Below are 18074 nucleotides of genomic sequence, written 5' to 3' on the forward strand. Positions count from 1 at the left end.
AAATAGTTAACATGGATGAATGGATGCCTAATAACTCACACCCTCTGCAGTTAGGTTAATGCATTACATTGTGGTAATCAAGAAAGAATTCAGGAATGGCAATTCGTGTGAATGAAAAAAATTCTCCAATTAAAAACATTTATAATGTCTAGCTTGGGCACGTTTTGTGTATCATTTAAGAAGACCGCAAGACATGACTAGGTTTGATTTGTACACAACGAGCAGATAACAGATCATTAATGGGCCGCGTTTTAGGGTGGGGAATGCAATGCAAATAACACAAGGTGTTGAATGATGTCTGGTATGAAATGCATCTCTTTGGCAACAGCAAGATTGTAAATGACTGTCGCTGTGATCTTCTGTATTCAGTATTTAACCTACATACTGTATGTAGTTTACAAATGCTGGTACACTCCACCCTCATGTTGCTTTAAGAACCTGTTGAGGCGGGTGTTGTCAAACCTTTATAATTGCAATCCACATTTATCAGATGGAGGTGACAGTGTGGTCAGAGCTCTGCCGAAGATGGATCGCTGGGTTGTGTAACAAAAACAACACTGGCTGTGCGCTTCAGTGCTTACCATATGCCTCGATGTGGCTTTTAACATTATACAATTTTCAGAAGAAGTTTGAGGGCTGTTGCTTTAAGGCCTGCGCGTGGAATTTTTGTTAAGGAAATAGGAAGTTGAGATGTGTGTGGGCAGTGCAATTGTTTTGCATGTGATGACGTAATTTATTGCTATGAAGTCACGTTATCAGCTGGAAAAGATTTGTTTGTTCTACACTTAGAACATGCCATTCTAAACAGAGGAGGGGATGTTATTCATAGGACAAGGCCACTTCTATCTGTGTGCTTGGATTACGCATTCATTTTTTGGTCATACATTATTGAACACATTAATTCCACAACATGTAGTTTTGTATGTAATTAATAGTTGTTTCTATAGCAAGTAATCACATTGTTGATGTAAATTATCGCATGGACAAATAATTCCATAAGTAATTCCACATTAATTGGACAATTAAACTAAACCTTACATAATTGCTAAACGTTCAACTGTATACAATTCAGTCCATGACACATTACATGATGCAGTAGATACACTAATACAGCATTAAGTGTTTTTGCGGATGCCAATGTGCCCAGATGCCCCACCACTAGGTAATCTAACTACAGAGATATTGGGATTATGGTCAGTGTGATTAAAATGGGATTTGGAGTCTGTTGCTTGTGGATTAGGCAACTCTATCCACACTTTTAAAGATTTGTCTGGTGCTACAGAATGAGTAAATGGAGAAACCGAGGCAATGCATACAAAGGTTTCTATTGCATATGTTAGTTTACATTAAATGCAAACATTGAAATAAATCTAAACTATCGCTTCAATTGGTTGCATTAGGTATTTTGTTTGTTTTTGTGCTACAAAAGTTGGATTTGAGTCAGATACCAAGATTTTTGCTGTATGAACACAACCTTCAAGAAACATAAGGAGAAACAGGGTTACTTATTTTCAGCTGGCAGCTTCAGATACCAACTGCAGGTCTCATCTGCAAGAGTGACGTCAACACACCGGGATTCTGGTCTTTAAGGCACATTTTCCAAGAAAAAATATCTGAAATTGGCAAATCAGAAGAAAAGGTTCACATGGGCAAAGGAACAAAGGATGGGTAGTAAATATTTAGAGAAAGTATTATGGGTGGATAAATCACAGTTTGATGTGGAACAGTTGTGGAAACAATTTGAACACGAGTTGGTTTGGCAACAGAGGTACAGTTCTGTTCTACTTTTCAAATAAATATTTACCAGGATTTACCAAAGTTGTGGTTGCGTTAGGTGTGAAACATGAGTGCTTAATTTGAAAAGATTTTTTAAAACACTCTTGAAAATGAAAGTTCTCTCAGCATTCATCCTCTACTTGTTCCATCCTTGTAACATTTATTTGTTCTGCTGAACACAGAAGATATTTCGAAGAATGTTAGCAATTTTCAGTTCTTGGCCGAGATTGACTACCATAGTTGAAAAAAATGAAATGGCCCAGAAAAATGCCCCAGAACAGTTTGATTTCCTAAATTCTTGTTGTGTTCAACAGAACTATCCCTTTAATATGAAATATTACAAAAGTATAGGTCGGTTCCTGGATTGGATATTTCCTATGAGCTGGTTCTTTTCAACAATGATTATTAATTTTGTCATATGACACTTGATATGAATCATGTGTATTAAATACTAATAGTAAGAGCTAATAGTAATTAGAGTAATTACTTACTGGTTCATAAATAAGCATGCAAAGATAAATCAATTTTGTAGTAATGAGAAATATGACTGTATAATATATAGAAACACTTAACTAACACCAGCACAGAGTGGGAAAAAAAATTACAAGGAATGATGACTACTGCCACCTAGTGGCTGAGACAGACGGACAGAAATCAACTACAGCTTTGCATTGATAATTGGACAGATCCAACTTTTTCAATCAAAATATATGTGGCAAAAAAGCTTAGGATGTAGGACTGTACACTACTTGTGGTACTTGGTAGCTACTACTCCCTGTCTGTTCTCATTGGGTGGAAAAGCCTGGACATTGTTTTAGTCATTTCTTTTGTATTTTGTGGAGAATAGTTTTTTTCAAACCCTAGTAGGTTGACTAAATGACTGAACTTTTATTCACGCGCCACCCGCATGACATCATTTTCATCATGAGGCGGTCGTCCGCACGGTCTGTCTGTATGCAAACGGAATGCGTACAACAGTGCATCCGCAAATAATGTTGAATCAGCCGAGTCCACATAGTGAAGTACTGCCTACTGCGCATGCGTCAAACTTGTCCATCCGCGGTTGAGTATGCTCAAGAAGCTGTGCGTACGCGTTTGGGACTTTACTGCCGTCCACACCAACAACTATTAATATAAAGATATTAGTTCCCACACTTCAGATTCAAATTTTCAATAAGTCTTAAATAAGAATGGGTTTTGATTGTGTGTCAATATTTTATTTCTCATCATCACGAAAAATGTGCTTTTAAAGGAATCTTGACTCTATCGTTCCCTAATCCATTGTTTAAATTGTGGCGTGGGCTCTAGTTTTTTCATCCAAAAAAAGTATCTTAAATAGTTATCATTCTTGTGAACAGGCTTTAGAATAGGAATCGTTGTGGAATAATACTGAATTAACCGAAACTGGGAAGCTGTTCTTTTCATTCTTTGAATTTTTGGCCTGTGTTGACATTTGGATCACACTTCCTCTAAGCCCTCTGTTGAAGGAAGATTAGATTGATGCTCTGAAAGAACCCAAATGCCTTATGCATAGGGGAACTGTCAGAATTTATGAATGATTTCCTCAGGATACAGCTGAAAACACACACACAGTTTGTAGACATGACTCAAGTGTTAACATAAAAAAACACATTTAAAAGAAGATTTTCGATAACAGGGTTTAAACGATTCATTAGGCCCTTTTAATTTTTCTACAAGTATAAGGTGCCACTGTATCTATGACTCTGCTCAATTGAGTCAAATAGATCTGTGGCTATAGTGACCAGAGCTATGTCACCCTGGGCTTCTGAATCCAATTATAACCAGCAAAGCTCTTCCATGGCATTAGTTGAGAGAGGGTTAGATGAAGGTGATCAGAAGAGGAGGGATAGTCTTATATTTGCATATGCTAGATTTCTGAGCATCTCCACATCTTATAAGTCATTTTTTATTTCTTAATTGTGCATCTTATAACTTGGAATTTACAGTGATTAGTTTAATTTTGTGTTTTAATTTACCCTTCAATATCGTGTTAGTCTCTGAACCACCCTTTTTTGGAACATTCCATCTGCAAGGTGAGTTGACACCCGCGGACATGTTTATTAGTATTAAAGGAAGAGCTTTTGTTTGCACATCGTGTACGAGGGGAAACATAAACAAACAAATAAGGGGAAAAGTGAACTGGTCTTTTGAGTCAAGTTTAGCACTACTGAGTTGATACAAAGGTGTTGCTGTGGTATGTAAAGTCTTAAAATGTAATGTGATTTTTTATACTTTTCAAATGTTACTAGTGTGCTGATATGTTGCTTTTGGTTGTTTGATTATTATAAGTATTATATTCTTTATTGCCGTTCAGTCAAGTTCGATACTTGTAACAGATTATTGTGTACACAATATTTCTCATTGATTTTGTGGGACAAAATGATTTTTTTAATAAAGAATGTGTAGTTTTGTGCACAGCATATCATTTTGCTGATTTTACCAGGTGGCTTGGCTTTATAGAAAGCACCATCAAACAGTGATTCAGACAAGCTTCTGTAGTGCTATGGTGATGAGATCCCTTTGAAGCTGTGCTCCTTGCTTTTAGTTGCCATGACACCTGTTACATCACAAGCCTGCAAGAGTGAAAGGTACATGGGTTCATAGTGCTGAGGGATTTATCTTCCTGAACCTGGCAGACATTTTTTGTGAACTCTGCTCTGGGTCCTACATCTTTTTCGTCTTCTGAAGAACACAAAATATGATATTTTGAAGAATGTTGGTAATCAAAGAACGGCGGTATCTATTGACTTATGGTTTGGGGTCTATACAATAGAAGTGAATGGGTACCGCCGTTGTTGAGTTACCAACATTCTTTAAAATATATATTTTTTGTGTTCTACAGAAGAAACAAAGTCATACAGGTTTGAAATGGCAAGAGTTAATGATGACTTTTGATGAACTGTCACTTAAATGAACAAACACTATGTGTCTACACATGTAGGTTTATTGGTGTTTAACATTTGAAGGCTAATTCACACTGATCTAACAAACATCAACGTTCTAAGTCGGCTTTTGGATTTACAGTGTTGTGAATCACATCTGTTGTGTTCCCACTGCGCAAACAAACTTACTGTGAGTGGAAGACGATGAGAATATATAATAAACATATTAAAACGGTTAGTATATTTAATTTATATTTTCTTTTTCCGCTGTTAATCCCATTGCACATTGAGTCCGAAATTTCCGCATGTTAAAAATTAAATACAACCTCACATTTTGTCAATCACATTTGCACACTGCGCAGCAAAATATGTTTGCATATGTGTTTTGATGAAATAGAATATTATGTATGTGCGTTTGAAGAATACTATTAAAGTAAGCACCAACATTAAGATGAATAATTTTATAAATGTGATATAACAATTTTCTGTCTTGGTTAATTGTCAGACCCATCTCTGGAGAATGTATGTATTATATGGGTCTGTTTTCGATCTGATGTCGATCTACTGGTCATTTTAATCTTGTGGAATGTAAAACCCTATTACAGAGGCATTCACTGTCTTGTGTGTCCAACTTTTTCTAAGAAATGTTGGCAGGGAGTCATGAATTTGGATTTTGAAAGAGTCTCTCTTTGCTCACCTGCTAAGTCTGATTACTGTGCACTTTCCTTACATCTTACCTTGTTAACTGAGGTTAGATCAAGGGCATTCTATATCACTTAAACATGCAGGAAACCTGAGGTAGTATAAATAGTAGACATGACTTTTACATTTCATTTATATTTAACAGCACATATTGGCTCTCTGGAAAAATCGAATTGGTCAAAAAACGGCAAAATTATATCTGTAAACCTAAATTGAAATTGTAGTTGTACGGGTTACTGAAATTCACAGTACTGTACACCCAAACAATAGAGACGCAGCTGTAACCTGGCAGGGGTCTAGACAGTTATTGCTTCTATAGCTGGTATGACATGCAGCTCAGGAATGTGCCCGTCATTACAAGCACCTCACGGTTGGCCTCTCCTGGCCCTGTATTAGTGGTCTAATTGAGATGGGTTCTGAAGAAGGTCTTTGTGCAGACACTCAAGAGCCAGACGAATACCTGACTCTCATGCAGCCAAAACCCTGTCAGCCTCCCCATGTGTCCAATATTATACTGACGTTCGGTTTTTATTATCTGGAACAATAGCACAGCTACCCTGATCAGTCAAGAACATTTCTTATTGAACATTTTAGGATTCTCATCTACAATAAGATCTTTCTGCTGTTTTGAAAGACTTTTAAAGTTTAAAACTTGCTTCACTTTTTGGAAGCAGCGGGACAATACAGAAATGCTCATAAGCAGGTTAATGCCTGGAAATGGGCTCCAGTCTGGAATGCGTGGATGAGAAGTCGTCACACAATAGATCATTGTGAAAGGTTTCGTAAAAGCCCGCCCACCACGCATAGGCCAAAACAATTCTTCTGTAATCTTCTTGCCTGTCACCAGACCACTTGTTTGGATGCCAAGGAAAGTTTTAATCACGCTCTAAACTTTGTAGGTCAAGCTCAAATCACAGTTAAGCTTCAGCCCTAAGAGATCTGTTTGCTAAGCTAACAGACTTTTCTTCAACCGGATGGCTTTCGTCAGGGCCGGAGAGAACTTTTCTTAAAGAACCAGTCACAATGATCTGTTTCGGGGGTTGGGTGGGGTGTCCTCGGCAGAGGTCAATGGTCATGGCTGGTGATGTCTCTCTGCTCATTTGAAAGGATGGTCATGCAGTGGAAAGCCACCACAAAATATTTGTCGTCTAACTGTTTCTTTTTAAGCATTATGGAAATAGAATCGGATCTTTTCTAGAAAAGTTTTACGTACGTTGATGTGTCATTAACTGTTTCTTTGGTTTCACTCCAGTTGGCCAAAAGTGCACTTCAGACGCTGCAAAAATCAACCTGTTTCCATAGCGATAGAAGAAACAGAGGACCACTGCACAAGAGGGGTTCAACAAGAACCTTTTGCCCTCTCGACTGAAATTAGCATACCGTCCCTGAGCCAATAGGAAGACAGAAGCTGTTAGATTACTTTAAGGAGACTGGCTACGACGACAGCCCCCTCCTCATTCCTTTTCCCCTTCCCGGGGTAAAATCGCCACAATCCCTGCAGTGATCTGCCCGGACCGCAGGAGTCACATGAAGATATGAAAGTAGATGCGCAAAGGCTTATATGAACAGATTTCTACATGGGGTTCCTCAAAGCAACTTTTTCTGTAGTCTTTCATACGAAAGGAGCGGATGGTTGAAAAGAGTCGCACTGTGGTCAGGGACCGGTTGTCTATGGAGGGCCCTTTGTCTTGGCCTGTCTTTGATGTGAATGCGGAATGCGCTGCCTGGGGAGTCCAGCGGAGCAAACCCGGACTCTTGGTTTATCCATCAAAGCGTCTGCTCAGGTCGCACATTTAGGCACCTGTTTGTGGAACTTGTTTGCTTGAGGGATTTTGTGGTGAGTTGGGACATTTACGCTTTGCTGGTTGTTTTCGTCTGCGCTCTTTGTCTCACACCTGTTGTTGGTCTGTTGCGTTTTTATATTGACATCTGTTTAGTCTCGTCTTATTTCGTTGTTCATCAAGTTGAAAGTTTAGTGCAGGTCATGCTCCAAAGGCGCATGTCCTTCAGGTGACTCTAAAAGTAGATGTTATCTCATGAAACCTGTTGGATTTATCTTGGCTAACCAAATTGGTTTTCAAACATTGCGTCAGGTCCTCGGCACACACCAGCCAAGACCAACAAAAATCAGTATTGCTTTCCCACCCTAAACTCTCACCATGCTACATGACTTTTGAATATTTTTTCCATGTTGGTTCCTCTGTGAATAAGATTTTTATTTTAACTCTTTACCCAGGCTGGGCGATTTGCATTGAGGCATTGGATTGGCTGCTGTTCTTTCAGAGCCGATTTGTTTGTTTTTGAACACTCCTCATTCTGAAAACATCAGTGGGGGACTTTCCCCTCCGAACCCCCCTAGCTGGCCTCCATTCTGCCTGGGCGCCACTGATTCGGACCACTGGCATATCTGTGCTAGACCAGCTGTAGCCCTGACAATACGTCTAATAAAGAGACGTCCATTACCATGTGAATAGCCAGCGTCATGTGTGGTGAGCACATACACACTTGAAGCTTTTACACAGGAAAAGAGAGCAGCATTGAGAGGCTGTAGAAGGGTGTCTTTTGGGACACATTATCCATAATTTGCCGTTTAAACTGTTCCTTTATTTTTTAAACTGTGTAGATTTCTTGTTCAACATAAGAAATTGTAGGGTAGTTCAGGAAATAATTTGGAGTCAAGCATATTTAGGACAGTAGATTTTTATTTTTATTTCGAAAACTGTATGTTTACTGGCTAGAGGGTGACTGGCACTTGACCTCATGGTTTCATGAAGCAGCACTGCATGTGTTTGACTGAATGTTTTTTTAACCCCCTGAGGTTCTGGGGTAGCCTCACCAGCTTGGGCTTGGGAGTGTTGGGAGATAGAGCTTTGTTTTCACAATCCTGTCACTGAGTTTAACAACTACATTTTAGAAACGGCAAGAATGTTTCGACTAAAAAAGCTACAGGTCACAGGTCAAGTGTGGGTGGGCTGTTTAGTTTGGGGGCTGGCAACATGCTAAGGAATGTCTCGTTGATAAAAAAAATGACGCCAAGAGAGTGGTATGTTGCTTGTGCATATCAATAGTACAAATTGTTATTTGTTGTAGTATCAATTTGTTTCATTAGATTTGGAAGAGAAAAGTTATGCTTAGATTTAACCACTAGAGGTCTCCCTAAGTCCAGTATTTACGATTTGTATAAGAAGCAGATCTCTCGGCCTCAAGGTATGGATATCCGTAGAAACGTTGTTGCTATAGGGCTGGTGACAGTATGTCCATGAATGATTTCTGAAAAATGTCTTGTTTTTATTACCTAAGAGGTCACCCCGAGAGCCATCAACATTCTTCACTATCATTACATGGCTGTCTGGAAATGTCCCTTCTTTTTTCATTGGTGCTCATTTTCATCAAAATGGGACAAAGAAACACCTTCTATACTAATATAAATATTGGCAGTGTAGAAAAAGGTTTTGTGGTATAAGACGTAATACTTGCTGGGCAACACTTAACAGCAAACCCCTGTATTAAACCTTCACTCTGTTCTGGGACTGGTGTGTTTTCGAAGAGAATTCTTGAAAGTAAGTCTCTCTGAAAAGAGTTGCATTGAGTCTCGTTTGTGTTTTTTTCTTCTTTTGGTAAAGGCTTCAGTGTGATGTTTTGTGGTTGTGTTTTTTAATCGGTTATGTTTCTGTACTTAAGGCTGTATTTTTGTTCTTGTGCATAATGCTTGGCTAGTTACAGAGAATGTCATGGCTGATGCTTGTGTCTGTATTCTCCCATCATCGAGGTAGCTTTTATGTCTTCGTTTGAATCACAGCACTAGAGTCCCTATCCAACTCAATGAACTTAGAGACTCAGACTATGTGTCCCTTCCTTTTCAATCCTCATTCAGGAATATGAAAATGGTGGATATAGTAGCACAGAAAATGCCATCAGAGAGCGACGTGCATATGGCCCGGAGCTTTCTCACGAAGATTTTACGAAGTTCCATGAGGTATGGTATCAATGTAACCGCCAACCAACCCACCTCCTTTCCTCTTCCATCCAGTCTAGTCAGATCTACAATAGTATTCCTCCATGGTCTTGTGATATCATCCATCAAAAGTTTTCATTCATTGGTTTTCCATGTGCTCTGCATTCCACACTAGTTTGTCCAATCAATAAAAATATTGTAGACTTTTTCATATGCATCTGTTCAAAATTTAGTTTGTTTGCGAGCAAATATATATATATACTTTTTGGGTAAAAAACCATGTATTGTGATTATATTAATTCTCACATCAATATTTAGTGTTTTACAATGTTTGGGGCAAAAGTGCTTTTTTGTATTTCAATTTTTTCACGATGCTCACTTAATTGAAAGCAACAGAACCTGGCACAAGCTAAGAATGCAGTTGCACAAAGCACAAAGTCCATGTAAAAAATAAATTAAAGATTACAATATGTCATTTTCGATAGCTACTTTATATTCTAACAGAAAGAATCACGATATTATTGTATCGTGATCCAGCAATCAATCATATCGCCTGGTTCCTGCTGATTCACACCCCTAATAATGTTATAAGGACATTGTGTTTGACCTGCTGACTGTTCAGCCTTTGTGAAGTTGCTTGGATAGCCAAAACCATGATCTATTGATGTCTGTATTTCTTCTTCATGCATCACAGAAAGAACCACTTTAAAGGGTATGTCACTGTGTCGTGAGTATTGACTGAGTGTATCTGTGGTTTGCCACCATTTAGTTTAGTTCATGCAGCCGTTTGTTTGAAGGCATTTTCTTTTATTTGTGGTCATGTATTGTTGTGCTTAAGGTGAATGACTAGAACATGTCATTGGCTTTTTTCTTTTGTCATCATCATTGCAGTGTTTACATAATCATCTACCATATCTCATTGTCATTTTAAATAGTTGTAAGTGGTTGTTGATCTGTGTAGGCTATCAGTTGTGCAGCTGTTCAGAAGTTAACCTGTATTCTTCTTTCTCTGTCCTTGTCTCTTTCCCATATGCTGCCCAAAGGAGAAATGAACCCATGAGCAGACCGCACTCCTGGCATGCCACCAAGTGTAACGAAAATCATTCCGAAGTCAAAACACAGTCCACACCCTCGCCTGTCTGGCAAACAAGATATGATGCAAGGTAAATGGAGGCACAGGAAAATAAACGTTTATCTCTGTTGGATTTCTTTGGCAAGGCTGTAGGTGTGAAGGCCATTGATGTTTTTTGAATGTACATTGAAACTTTTCTTATCACTTTGTTTGTTTTTCCTAGTTCATTTTCTTCTGATCTGTCTACCGGCTGGGAGCAAACAAATCTACGGAGAGTCTCTGATCAGTTCAGTTCCTTGGGCAGTATGGATAGCCTAGAGCAAAGCTCTCATCCCTATCCACCTGGCCGCCTTTCTCCGAGCAAGTCCAATAATAACAGCATTGAACATTTAGGCGGTGGTAAAAGAGATTCTGCGTACAGTTCCTTTTCTACAAGCTCAGGGACCCCTGATTACACACTTTCCAAAAGCAATACTGCATCCACTGAGAACATGCTGTACAAAATTAATCAGTTGGACTCAACTGGCCGCCACAGCAATGGCAGGCACAGTCAAAGCTTAAGCCATGATGAGAAGCTGGTATACGTGCAGCTTCCCTCAGGTCCAGCTAACCACGAGATCCCAAGAGTCGAAGAACAACCGGGAACTCGAAATTCAAGCTCTGGAAGGATTCTCATTGGGCCTGTCTGGAATGTTCCAGATATAAAGAAAACCGTGGTATCGTCCACACCGCCTCCCACTCCACCTACCCGCAGTGACAGTTTTGCAGCTACCAAAGTTCATGAGAGAAGTTTGATCACAGGCACCTCTGAATTAAAGTCTCAGGTGAAAGGATTGCAAAAGACATCAGAGACCCACGAAAGATCTCTTGAGACTGGTCTGGAGGGGCGACGTGATTGTAATCTGCCGTCCAAAAACAATTCCTTAAATTCCTGCATTTCATCTGATACCCATCATCCATACGTCCACCGCATGGCCCCAGACAAGCCATACTCCTTGTCGACCACAGACGTCAGAGAGAGACATCCAACCCACGCCAATGTTCCAAACCATCCACGGCAGTACAGTGACGAGGTCACCTTTCATGCTCAAACTAGGACGGTGTCTGCGCCGCAGGCTCCATTCAACGGCTACTATAGCAGTATGCAGGAACTGCCCACAAACAACCACACACAGCTTAACAGCCAGAATCAGGTTAGAAGGCCAGCTGCTTCACAGTCTGGTCTTGCGATCGATCCTGAAGGAAGTACTCCGAGCCGTTATTATGGAGTCACATCCCACCAAACCCCTCCGGGAAGGTCCCAGGCTTCTTTAGTGAGAATTGATGACTCTAAAGCTTCATTGGTCTCAGAACTGTCACACGGTGGAAGGGACAGAATATCCGTAGGTTCTCAAGGAGGAATAAAGGACCGGTATTACCCACCTCAGCCACAGCATCATGATCCAGATTATAATGCCTTCTCCAAAAAAACTGACAACCACCTAATTTCGGCATCCACTAATCCCTTGAATATGTCTGATTCAACAACCACCAAACCTTCTGAGGTGAGGGTTGACCAAAAGCAACACCATGTGTCTTACTTAGATACACATTTTGTTAGTCATCCTCCGAGTAAGCAACCTGAGCAGAGAAGAAGTGTTGGCCTTCCCAAAGAGTTCTCACAACAGCCCTTGCCAACTGAAAGCGATTCAAAGATATGTCCCCAGAAAACACCTATGTTGTACTCTCTCGCCCAAGAGCACAATGATATGGATGACTATCAAAAGGAGATGAAAAGTGTAATTGCACAACAGGAAGCATTTGACGGAAGCAAACAGGCACGACGAAGTGACCGCTTTGCTACCACGCTCCGCAGTGAAATCCAGATGAGGAGGGCTCAACTTCAAAAGAGCCAAAGCGCTGCTACTTTAGGCAATCCAGATGAAGCTGCAGAAGAGACTGCACTCTGGAAGTCCTCCGGGAAATCTTCTCCTTCCTCATCTGGCACTTTTTCTAGCTCTTATAAAGACCATCTTAAAGAAGCCCAGGCCAGAGTACTTCAGGCTACGTCATTCAGGAGAAAAGACTTGGAACCGGTCCTGATCGAGCATCCAATTGGCGAGGTTGCCTCCCGGAAAGACGTACCACCTGTTTCGGAGGTTCCACCTGGTAAACCAGCCTCAGGGAGTAGTCAAGTGTTTCGCATCGGTGGACGAAAGCGCTTCTCTACAGAGCAGAAGGTTCGGTCTGTTTCTGAGCCAGATAAAATTCACGAAGTGGGAGCGGAGGAGCACTCACCTGCATCCGACAATGCCGCACCCTTAGAGAATCGCCGTAAATTCTTTGAGCCAACAGCAAAACCGGCCTTTCCTAAACCCATGCCAAAGAACAACCTGCAGACGTGTGAAGACACCAGAGTGTCCAAACCTGGAGGCGTGCCACACCCTGCGAAGAGTGACATGGGTGTGCGGAGTAACACTGAGAGCTCAACCCCCGTTGCACAAAACCTCATTGAAGGTCAGGACGGTTCTCGCACAGTAAACCAACTGGCCATGCTGAAGCAGCAGAGACTTGGCACTTTTGCAGAGTATGAGGCCAAATGGAACGGCCAGAAGAAGACGACAGAACCAAGGCAATCTGCAAGATACCACTCCACAGATAACATCATTGACACAGGAATTGAGGAGAAAAGAAAGCCCACCTGTGTGCATGAAAGATCTAGATCCTCCCCTTCTGCTGACTTCTATGGACAGGTTGGTTATTTTTACAGTTTTCTAGGCTTGAATCTAAAATGTTTACATGACATCATTCTTCTTAAAATGTAACTATGAGGCTCTCTCTTAATACAAAAGCAAAATGTCTTTGACTTATAGTCTGAATGGGTGAAATCAATCTGAAGACAAGAACAAAGTCAAAGATTAAACTGTGCACAAAAGACACACCCACAGATCAGGAAAGCCACAAGAAAGATACTTGTACAATCGTATTAAATCACAAACAGTAGTCTTGAAATAGAAATTAGTTTAGATATATAACCTTTAGCTATATTGCTAAACAAAGGGGGTTAAGTGCTTTTTATTATATTCCTTTCAGAAGCTTCCACTTCAAGATAAGAAATCAGATGTGGATTCCAAACCAGAAAGAAATCTCTCCAACCAAGATATGAATGAATAAGGTGGGTAATGTGTCATTATTTATTTATTTGTTTATGTATTGCTATTCATTGAATGAGTTAATAATTCTATTTAGTATCATTAGTCCTTCAAAAGTCCATGCTTATTTTTATCTATAAAGTTCAGGAGTCTCCTGGTCATGTGTCAGATAAAACCAGACAAGTTTTTCTTTGTAATGGAAATGATACTAATGCTAACAGCTCTCACCGAGATTGTGTCACTGTCTCGGTAAAACTATGCCATTACTAAGTGCTCTGATCTCGGCCTCATTGCAAACAGAAATCCACGCTTGGGTCAGTCTGTCTGTTCTCAGCTAGTCAAAGACAAACAGTAGACTCTTTATGGTCCTCACTGGCTTTGGATTTAGCCCAGCTCTGACAGTCTAGCTATTCTCACTGACTGGGTTTTGTGTTTTGAGGTGTGGGTTTGCCAGTACCACATAAGAAGTGTTCAATCATCCCATTCATAAAGCCAAAGAGAACTTTGAATTGTTCTTATTTATTATTTATTGCCTTTTGCATTCAATATATATATGGCAATGTGCAATTTCAATGTAATTGCTAGTAGACCGTATAATTTAGCTTGAAAGATCATTGACTTGTATGATTCCTTTTTATGCACATTCTTATCGAACAGAGCTTTTAATTCATTCTAGTCCAGAAAAACGATTATCATTATGCTGAACATTCAGAATTTCTAAACCATCTGGATGGAGAAAAGAGGCTTTTCCAGATTGAATAATGTATTAAGTTGGCACAGAGAAGTATTAGCATACGTATTACATGAAGCTGTTGAAAACTGCACGTTTCTGCATTTTTATGATGTGTATAGATATTCTTCATATTTTGAATATAGTTATTCTTATATAGGATATTCTGTTTAAATGCAGGTTTTAGGTGTGGCTAATGTATGTAAATCGGGTCCAAGTAAATATTTGTTTTAGATTAGATTAAGATGCATGTTGGATGAATTTATAAAGTTTCTTTTTTTTATCATTAGATTTTTTTCCTCAATAAGTAACAAACAACAGCTTTGCAGTTTTGTATGATAGTTGACCTCCTTATGTTTCTTATTGCCATGACAATTCTTGTATTTTTTATGTCATTGTAGCAAGATCATAAAGTGCCATGATTTGTTTTTATTTTCCTAGAATTTCCTAAAACAGAACTTATGTTTTCAAAACAAAATAAAAATCACCTATGAAAAATTTAAACTGCACAAATGTATTTCACAATTGTATTTGTATTTCGTAATGTAATTCAGAAACAGGCATTGTATAGCTTTCCTATAACGAGGATTTTTCAGACTTTATATCCAGTGGCTCCACTTGATCATTGTGTAGACGTAAGGCGTGCCAAACTTAAACAAGCCTGTTGATGCCAAACATCAATCATCCAAAGCCTTGTAAATTGCCCCCTATGAAATATTTTGTTTTGATTCATGCTTGTAATGAAGGTGTTATGCAGAGCACGATTACTGCAGAGACTGTCTGTTCCAACTATGAATTATACAGTACATCCACACTGCACTATGGATTTATTTTTATTCTGCCTTTTTTAGAAGTCTTCCGCCTTTCTTGCTTTAACAACACATGACTCAATTATAAAAGTCTAAACTAAAGGACTTTTTACCCCTGCACTGACTAATATATTAAAAATATATAAACTGTGAGAACTGTAAATCTAGATGTAAACATGTTAGTTGAGCTACAAGCATTGTAGCCCCACCCAGGTGAGAATATATACTGTATGTTCAGGGCAGGAAGCACCTGTCGCTGCAGCCGGGACCTCCTCCAATTATGAGATGTGAGTTTAGCTTCTCAAAGGAGACAAGACTAATATTTTAGAATATCTTTTTACACAGTTAAGTTTTATACAGGCTGCAGCATGTGTACCTGAATTGCAGACTTTTATTGGTCTTAAACTTTATCTTCCACTGAAGTTTGAATCATCCTGAAACTGTAAGTTTGTAGATAATTCTCATTTTCAATTTGCTGATGCACATTTTAAAATGTATAGTTACACCTTTAAATTCAGATTAAATTGATAAATGCAGAAATGAATTGCACAAAGTTTTTTGGCATGGCAGTTGACAGTTGTTACTGAATTATATTACGTGGTAGACGAACTGGTTATTTCAGTAATTATCATTAAGAAATGACATTGCTGTCCTCTATTAACATGCTGTGGTTTTGTAAAAGCAATAAACCACTTGGCAGCTTCCACAACATGTTTTTTGTTTTAATAAACTCGTACAGTTCTTTATACACACTCTCTGCTAGACCTTTCTGGTTAAACAAGTTAGGTCATATCAAACAATGAAAGTTAGCTGGGTGACTCCTGACATGTTAGACCGATGTGTTTGATTAAAGGTTGAACGTTGGGTGTTCCTTGGTGTCGGATAAAGTATGACGGGGACTGTCTGCATCCCAGTTCATGTTGGAATTGCTTGCGTGTATTTGATACAATAGAAATGTGGTAATAGAATTTATCAGCGGTTAACTAATGATTTTGAGATTATCACATTGTGAGTTATTGGTCAGGTACTGTAAATGTAAAATTCAATAAAACAATTAACAATCATTTTTATATTTACTAAGTTTCATGGGAATCTTATTTTCTATGAATAAATTATTTTTTATATATTGGCTACAAGTGTTCAGTAACAAGTATTTATGTTCTGCATCAGCCATATTGGTCAATTGCACTACCCTGTATATCTTTTTTGTCCTTTCTTATTTTTTTAATCATCTTTTCCTGTCAAAATTTCTTTCCGTGCTTTTCTGTGGTACACAGCTGTTGGTTTTATTCCCCTGAAAGGTAACTGACAAAGTAGTAAGTGGATGTTGTGGGTGTGTGTCTATTTCTGTGCAGTTTGTAGGTAAACTCGGTGTCATACACTTGTGCACATAGACTATACATATTTAATCAATGAGTAATTATAGTTTACATAAAAGTGCTTTTTCATCATTTACTTATTCTCTTGTCATTAACATTGCATTATCCTATACATTTGTTTCCCTTGGGATCGATCGAACCCACGACCTTGGCATTGTTAACCCAATGCTCTTACCATTGAGCTACAAGAAATATTTTCTTACCTGTAGGACATTCCTTATTCTGCAGAACACAAAAGAAGATATTTTGAAGAACGTTGGTAACCACCATGGGGCCCCATTGACATTTCTCAAAATATCTTTTGTGTTCCACAGAAGAAAATAGTCACATAGAGGTTTTGAACAGCATGAGTACTAAGAGTTATAATTCACATTTATGATCTTTCTCCATAAATTATTTTTATTTATTATTAATCTGAGACAGGGAGAAGAGTAAAAGCGTAAACCAAAACAATCCAGATTAAGAGGGGAAAAGTGGTTCTCTTTGCCAGTTGCTGCAGGGGAAAGATCATTCATTTTCTATGAGCATGACAGGCTTGTGGGAACAGAAATATGCCGGGTATGACATCCAGCCTGTGAGTTACCACAGAGAAATAGTGAAATGTGGGAGAAATGTCTCACTCCTATCGATTTATACTCGACAAAGTGAGGCTTTGTGCACCAAAAAGGACAAATACATTCAAAGTCTGGCCCTTTGATAGAAGCATCTTCAAGTAGAATGCGATTTTGGGTTGTGTACTTAATTCTTTTTTTCTCTTTTTTTAAGATTAAACATAAAAGAACACCGTGAACTCGTATGCAAGGCAAAACCAGAACCTCCTGCTTTGACTAAAGACCTGGAGATAAAGTCTTCAGATCCTCCACCCAGTCAACATAAACCTGCCCCACCGTTTTCTGACGTCAGCCCTCGCAGTGAACCTTCAGCCCTCTCCATAAACAAGAGCTCTGTTCTCTTGCCCCATCTGGAGAAGTACAAATGCCCTGAGGGCACACCTCCTCCCCTTGGCAAATTTCAGGAGGTCCACCCAGGATCACAAGGAGGAGTCTTGGCTTCACTCTCTCCTGTCAACAGTCAATGCTCCACCCCTGCACAAGTTCCCCGGAAGAGCTTGGAGCACAGCAAAGGGCCAGTCAGGGAGGAGGAACTACAACAAGAGCTTGTGCCTCCTCCCTTTCCACCTCCACCCCCTCCCGTTGCCCCGCCCACCCAACAAAGCACTGGCCCGACCCAGCCCACCATGGAGGGGCAGCGTTCACCCTCGCCCCAGTTCGGTCCCCAGAGGCTGACCGACAAGCCCCCTGTTTCTGTCTCCATACAGGATGAAACTCCTGGAAGGTAAGACTGTCTGAATTTAATGTTTCATTTCTCAATTCAGGATTTTTCCCAGGTCTGCTCTGGAATTTAGGGAGAGTTCCACTGGCAGACCACAGCTGGCTTCCTAACAGCTGCAATCTTAAAACCATCACTGGAAACTCTCCCTACTGCCCAGTAATTTAATGACAGACAGTGCTGCTGTGGCAGTCTCTTATTGTATTCATGCACATACAAGGGGCTTATTCATATGTTTCCTTACTGAAGAATGTAGTTCTTCAGACAAGAATATTGCGAATCAACTTT

General features: G+C 39.6%; 1 protein-coding gene across 1 annotated transcript in view; it reads left to right on the top strand.

Moving 5' to 3' along the window:
- The window catches only part of shroom2a (shroom family member 2a), a 38995-nt gene that overhangs the window by 14437 nt on the left and 6484 nt on the right, over window positions 1-18074 (top strand). The window contains exons 4-10 of the mRNA XM_056749868.1: window positions 9256-9357; window positions 10031-10048; window positions 10380-10499; window positions 10632-13140; window positions 13481-13557; window positions 16314-16379; window positions 17223-17792. Coding sequence (XP_056605846.1) covers window positions 9256-9357; window positions 10031-10048; window positions 10380-10499; window positions 10632-13140; window positions 13481-13557; window positions 16314-16379; window positions 17223-17792 — 3462 coding nt within the window. The remainder of the gene's footprint in view (window positions 1-9255; window positions 9358-10030; window positions 10049-10379; window positions 10500-10631; window positions 13141-13480; window positions 13558-16313; window positions 16380-17222; window positions 17793-18074) is intronic.

Source organism: Triplophysa dalaica, chromosome 6, assembly GCF_015846415.1.
Source record: "Triplophysa dalaica isolate WHDGS20190420 chromosome 6, ASM1584641v1, whole genome shotgun sequence".
NCBI classification, from domain to species: Eukaryota; Metazoa; Chordata; class Actinopteri; order Cypriniformes; family Nemacheilidae; genus Triplophysa; species Triplophysa dalaica.